The sequence below is a fragment of the Aplysia californica genome, unplaced genomic scaffold (assembly GCF_000002075.1).
Source record: "Aplysia californica isolate F4 #8 unplaced genomic scaffold, AplCal3.0 scaffold00020, whole genome shotgun sequence".
In the NCBI taxonomy this organism is placed as follows: Eukaryota; Metazoa; Mollusca; class Gastropoda; order Aplysiida; family Aplysiidae; genus Aplysia; species Aplysia californica.
This window is the reverse complement of record NW_004797290.1, coordinates 2,380,732-2,387,772: the sequence shown is the minus strand read 5'-3', so window position 1 is coordinate 2,387,772 and position 7,041 is coordinate 2,380,732. Positions and strand designations below refer to the sequence as shown.

At 41.5% G+C, this 7,041-nt stretch overlaps 1 protein-coding gene across 2 annotated transcripts in view; it reads right to left on the bottom strand.

Moving 5' to 3' along the window:
- The window catches only part of LOC101853667, a 28,163-nt gene extending 23,612 nt beyond the window's left edge, over window positions 1-4,551 (bottom strand). The window contains exon 1 of one of the 2 annotated variants that reach the window (XM_035972097.1): window positions 4,459-4,551. In XM_035972097.1, the coding sequence (XP_035827990.1) occupies window positions 4,459-4,536 (78 nt within the window). In that variant the 5' untranslated portion in view covers window positions 4,537-4,551. Of the gene's footprint in view, window positions 1-4,137 lie in introns of both variants that reach the window. The other variant, XM_035972100.1, reaches the window with a different exon arrangement.
- Between the last annotated feature and the right edge of the window lie 2,490 nt (window positions 4,552-7,041).

The following is a 7,041-nucleotide window of genomic DNA, read 5'->3' as shown; positions in this document are numbered from 1 at the left end:
CCTCGCCTTTGAAGGGGTTGCACCTTCTGCAGACGAAGCAGTGGGTCTATTTATATCCCCCCGACCTACTGGGGTCGGGTGTGGTATGCACAGACAAGCAGAACGCATCGCGTGATAGTACTGATAGGCCAGCCTAGTCTAGATTATCTTAGCCTACCACTACCATGCCTCTCACTTCTCCGATGCGGGGATGGAGAGGTCACAATGCTGTGATGGATGGAGCGAATGTATGACGCGTGCAAGCAGACGGAATGCACCACAGGGTGAGGTGGGTTGGGGAACAACACAGCGGGCGAGTTAGCCTAGAAGAGACCTTTCTTTCTGATTGTCAACACCGCAAGCGCAAGAGAAAGAAACCGGATTCGACTTTTGATCACAGTAAGACCAAGAGGTCATTATATTGAATAAAATCATCATTAGGGGAGATAACAAAAAGAAATACATGATGTAAGCAGTACACCAAACTCATGGATTCGGCCTGCTGTATTATTTCCCTTCAATGTATTACTGGATCCCATATAACGATGATCCTGGTATAATGCATATTTCACACCGGTCCCCTCCCTCTCGATATAACAGGATTCCACTGTACCTGCTTTACATCAACTGTGAATAACTTCTCTGTTAAAGAAAGACGAAAGGGAGGGGGTGGAAGAGTTCGAGTCTCCTTTAATAGTACTCTACCTAGTTTTATCTATTATAGAAGTCTCCACCTGAGATCCCATCATTTATGATCCCGATTCACTTACGATATTCCCTTGTTTAAAAAAAATAAATAGAAACAACCCCCCCCCAAAAAAAATAATAAATTTTACTACACAAAAGTCACCCCTAAGATCCCACTCTGGAGTTTGAAGTTCCCGCATTTTAGACCATGTTTTACTGAATGAAAAACCTTCATGATAGATCACCCACACTCATACGATCACATTCCCGCTCTAAATTTCTCGATGAGTGTTACAATGTTCGATTCAGGTGCAGGATAATGAAAGGATCACACGTACCCAGGTGTGAACTTTTCTACGCCTTTGATTTGTGAGTGTGTGTGTGTGTGTGAGAGTGAGTGTGTGTGTGTGTGTGTGAGTGTATGTGTGTGTGTGTGAGTGAAGTGAGTGTGTGTGTATGTGTGTGTATGTGTGTGTGAGTGAGTGTGTGTGTGTGTAGGCTATGTGTGTGAGTGTGTGAGTGAGTGTGTGTGTGTGTGTATATGTGTAGGTAGCGTAAACAAGGCTTCGCGGGCACTCGCAGCCTTCCGACAGCGTGGTATTGTTGAAATCGGGGTAATTCCGATCGCTGCTTCTTTGCTCTTTTGCTATAAAACACCAAATGCCGTACACCTTGTAAGAGTTCAGCTTTTCCTTGTTACAATGGTGTAAGTTGTTTATATGTCCGATTATTAGGAGCTAGAGAATCGCCGAGGAAAGCGAAGCCCCTCTTGGTCGGAATGCGTGGCCGGCCGGTTAAAAAATTGACACGCGTGCACTCAAATGCTTCGCGGAAAGAGGGATGATTAAATACCGCCTTTTCATAGGCGGAGAACTGTTGAGCTTTAAACGGGCTTTCCCATGGTATAATTTTGGCCTTTGGCGTTTAAATAGAAAGCCTTTAAAAATTAAAATACCATCAAAATTTTCAAAGATAATTTTTTACACGAAATATGTAAAATACCGGCTCAAAAAAGGAATCAGTTTAAAGATCAGCTTTTTTTCTATTAGAATAAAGTAATCAGCTTGGAATTATTTTGCATCGATCCTTCCGCGAAACTCGGAAAGCATGTGACCCCCCCATGTGGGGTACATTACAGTATAGAGCCGACTCCCTCGCCGCAGGGGCCAGTGCGGTGCCGGCCGGGTCAACGCTCTCGTGTTTTGTCGAAATAACGACAGATCATCATGTTTGAGGTGATAAAATACTGATTTGTAATGATCTCACAGTCTTGAAAAAAATTAGGCTCCATATGTTATAGTGATTGTACTCTGTATGTGGAGATGTTTAGTGCACTAGGTACTCTTTTATTGTCTGTCAAACATGGGGTTGCAGCCAGTGACTGACTTTAAAAAATTTGATCAAATTTTAAACAACTACCATTTTCTTAAAAATTGACTGAGAGGTTAAAGAATGGTACCAAAATGCCCCATGGATATCTAAGGCCTTTCAATTGAAACACAGATAAATTTGGCATACAGCTACTTTGAAAATTTAGTTTCTGGTACCTAATATCATGTGTGAATGTGTGTGTGTGAGTGTGTGTGTGTGTGTGTGTGCGTGTGCATGTGTGTTTGAGGTGCGAACAGGGCGTGGTGGGGGTGGGGAGTGGGGGCTTTGAGGGATTTTTTTGTTTTTGTTTACATGAAGGATTTTCGTTTTAGGGGTGACTAAATACAAAATAGGTTACTGCCAAGGTCGAGCAGTCTTGTTTTCTCACAGTACCTTTTGAAGGCATTTTCAAATGAAGTCTAGTGGGCCTATAGTCCGGGAATGTTGCCCCCACCACAACAACAGATTCTGGAAGTATATATCTGATATATTCAGACATTTTAAAATCTTTTGCTCTAGAAATTGAATTCGATGCAAAAATGCTTCTTCCCAGTCCTTGCAGAATGGCAGAATGAAAGATGACGCCTAAATCTCGCGAATAACCCAAAAATGTTGAGAACGGAAACCATTTAAGTAGAAATAAAGATAAAGTTTATTTTCCCGAGCGCTCTGAGAAATAGAGTCACTAGTATAAAATATATCTTTTGAAAACACCACCGGTAAATATTACAAATTCAATTTCTGGACCGGCCACATTAAGTTTTACGAAGTGACTATTTCTCTGAACGTTCGGAAAAATAAAGCTGAACTCTATTACTCTGAACAGTTTCCGATCTCGAGGTTTTTGGGTTATTTGCGTGATTTACTGAATATTCAGACATACTTAAGTTAAGTGGTTGGGGCAACGTTCCCGGACTATACTTCATTTGAAAATACCTTCAAAAGGTACTGCAAGAAAACAAGACTGCTCGACCTAGCTAGGCAGTAACCTATTTTACATTAGCCTAGTCACCCAGCAAAAACTAAAATCCTTCATGGAAAAAAAAAATCCCTCAACGCCCCCCCCCCCCCCCCCCTTCCACCCCTTCCACCCCGTTCACACCCTACACACTCAGACACACACACAACATGCACACACACACACATACACACATGGGCCACTCCATTCTCATTCGCTGGCTTATTAGTAGGCTATCTACAAATCTAGAGAACGGAAACCGTCTGGAGAAATAGAGTTCAAGTTTATTTTCCCGAACGTTCGGATAAGAAAGTGGCTATTCTCACCCGCCCGGAAGTTCTCGCAAGATCAACTCCTCCCCTCTTCTCTCTCTCTCTTTCTGTCTCTTTCTGAATACTGTCTATCGGTGTGGACGATCAAATTGACCAAAACAAAGTTAAAAAATGATGTTAAAACACAAAAGTAAATTAATTTGGTTGTCTACAAAGATGCTACGGCTATTTAACTTTCCGAATCGAGCCGAACTACGCGGGTCGCCATTTTCAAGATTTTGTTTCGCCCGGAAATTCTCGCGCTACTCCTCTCTCTCTTTCTTTCTCTCTCTCCACTGCCCACAGACAAAATTGTACGCTTTTAGTAGGCTACAGTTGTAATGGAACGTTTGTTCACGGCACAGAATTCTACAATTTTTCTGTTATCACAGTGTAGAATTCTGTGGTTTAGGGTGAACGCAAAATTTGGTGAACGCGCACCTGGTGAGAATAGCCACAAGACTCGCCTGCACTATTCTCACTCCGGGTGAGAATAGAGGTGGCCTTCGGAGAAATAGACTCGACCTAAGACTTTTAGTTTTTATCTCAGTCTAGGTCGCTGTCTTTCATTTTCTTCACTTGATCCTACCTTTCTCGTTCATTAACTCAAGTTTTACCGCAGTCTGAGACATTCTATTATGATTAAAATTTTATAAACATTTAGGCCTAGTGAACTGGATAGTCTAGATTCTAGATCTAGATCTAGATTCTAGATTCTAGATCTAGATCTAGATCTAGATCTAGTCTAGATCTCTAAAATCTAAAAGTCTAGATCTACCCTGGCACTGGCATAGAAAGATAAATACATTATATACACACCCACTCACCGGCGTAGAGGACATGATGATAACTAGATCTACTCCCAAGTCTTCATTTCATCTGTTCACACCAGAAACAATGAATAATTATTCTTCTAGAACTACTATTGGCCAAGTTGATTCCTATTCCAAATCCAACTCGCTCCTTCTTCAGAGTTCAGTTCAGTCCAGTGGCTGGTGGCTCTAGTGGCAGTGGCTGGCTAGCCATTAGCCATTAGGCGCCTAATCTACTTGTCTTACAAGTACTAAAATCTAGATCTAGTCTAGTGACATCATGCAGATCAAGATGTAGATGTAGATCCCAAGACGGATTAAGCCGTAGATCTAGGCCTACTTCTCTTTCGCGGAAAAAGGCCTGACGTAGGCCTTCCTCCACCTGCACAGGTTTTTTCTTTCCTTCGGCCTTCGGCATTCGGCGTCAAGAATCAATATTCGAACAACCGAAAAAATGTAGCAGAGCCATTCGAATACCGTGCGACCTTTTTTATAATTTCTTTGTCAGATTATGATTTTCGTCCCATTTTTCTTAAACCAGAGTGAAATTGGAGCATTTAACATAATTGAAATTGAACTTATATTGTACAGTACTTTGTACTTTATTGTTACAAGGCAAGAGTGATAATGGAGCCGACACGAGTTATTATAAAACACGACTCTAAAAAGTATTCAATAGCCTAATATTCGTAGGTAGTCACACCACGAATAGTTCAATAACCTCGAAACGCAGCGAGTGTTTTCCCAGAAACACAGTGTAGAATTCTGTGCCCAGAAATGACTGAATTTTTAGGCTTAGGCTAGACGTGGACTTTTTTTTTATAACTTTGCTTTCCTTTGGCTTCTCTAGTTCTATTTTACATTGCTGCCATTTGAAGCTGAAGAAAAAACGAAAACAATTTTTTAAGCAACATAATATGGCTATACTACTACAAACACAACGCCTACATGTAAAATAGTGTTGGATTGCAATATTATCTAATTTGAAAAACGAAGAAGAAAAGCAACCTGCATTATTTTGAAACCATCAGGCCTGGTAAAAACAAGGAAGTAATGTATCTACAATTTCTAAGGGGAAGTGAAATGGAAACTGAAAGTGAAAGCCAAAGGATATATATAATATATACATATATATATATATATATATAGACCTATCTGAGAAAGCCTAGATATAGACTAACGATATTTATAAAATGAAATAAAGTATCACATGAGTAGGACCATACGCAGATAGATAAATGAGACCTGGGAAGCTGAAAAATGAACGTAGTGGCCCCAATAAAAGGATGAAAATTAATGTGTTTGTTTGTTTGTTGGGTTTCTTTTTTTTCTTTGGGGGGGGGGGGGGGTGTTTTTAGTAATAATTAAGTGTTTTACGGCACTCGCAACTACATAAGATCATGAGGGCACAGAAATCATAAAACTTTTTCAGTTTGGTTCGGGAAATGAATTTTGAATGTTGCCGTATGGCAGCTGAAGCCTACTCGCTCTTTTATATCGATTTTGGACCACCAATCGATTTTAACGTGCGCAACTTAAGCCCCCGAGATGTTTCGCCCTGATCCGAGGAAGCTAGAGGGGTTAGATCTTACTTTTTCTAAGACCTAAGATCTGGGGTGTGGCTGAAAGACAGCAACAGTAGAACGAATGAAGAAAGAGCCAGGAGCCGAGAGGAGGGTGGGGACCAGAAAGTGAAGACGAAAGCAGACGACAGAACATGGTAAGAGAGCAGAAAAGTAGTGAAAGGAGAACTTTTTTGAGAAGAAAATGTTCCCATCGCTGTCAGGTTTCGAACTCAGGGCACTGAGTGTGAGGTGAACACAGTATGTTATAACCTCTAGACCCCAATCGAAGGTGGTCATGCATAGGCTTCTAGGACTGCCATAAGGTTTAACTGGGGTATTTTTTAGGGGTTGGGGAAGGGGGGGGGGGGGGGGGGGGGGGGGGTAGGGGAAGGGGTTGCTGGGTTTTCTTTTTAAACATTCCCTTTTCTGAGTTCCCAACTGGAGTTGGTGGCAAGTTCTGGAAATGGGTTACATTTTTCTACATTGACGCCGTCATCAACAGCTGGATTTATCTGAATGTGTGAAACATTTTTGTTTATGCAGAGAGATGAAGTTTCGCGACGGCTGTATAAGTGTTAAATTCTGCAAAGTGTGTCAAATGAGGAAGACAGTGTGCAAGGGTAAAACAAAATAAAACACGTCAGACGAGGAACATAAGGTAAAATAAATGGGTTGCCACCACTCGGAGAACGAGTGACGCTTCTGCCGCAAGTTCATGTTCATCCAATCCATTGTTAAAAACTGGGTAAACAGTGCCCAGTTACCTCACTTACGATTTGTGTACGAGTTGTGGGCTGGGCTTAGAGATTAAGGCAAATCACTCGTATCCTTCACCAGCTGTTGAAAAATTATTGTTATCGGGAGGTTAACTTGGGTAAACAACACTGGATGGGACCTACCAAACATGATGGGACCTTGGAGGGATTAACAATAACGACAGGTAAATGGAGTATGACAGCTCGTCCACAGCGTCAGGAGTCAATACATAAAAATTTATCATTTACGACAAATCGGCAGGCAATGAGAGATTTGCACAAGACAGGTTTTTTCCTTTTTGGTAGAAAAAGTAAGGTGACCGTGGCCGCATTGGACAGGTGACCGTTTTAAAAAAATATATTTTAAATAGAGGTTTTACGGTGCTCGCAACTGCATAAGGTCATATGAGCGCCAGAAGATTAGAGGTGTTACAAGAGAGTAACAAACATAAAAAAGAAGAAGGGGAGATAAGGACAATAGATGTTTGATAGGAAAGAAGAAACAAACCACACCAAAGCACCCGCCAACCACCCATGTGACCCTTTTTTTACACAGTGAAATTATATAGAGAGAAAAAAATGCAGGGGGGGGGGGGGGGGGGG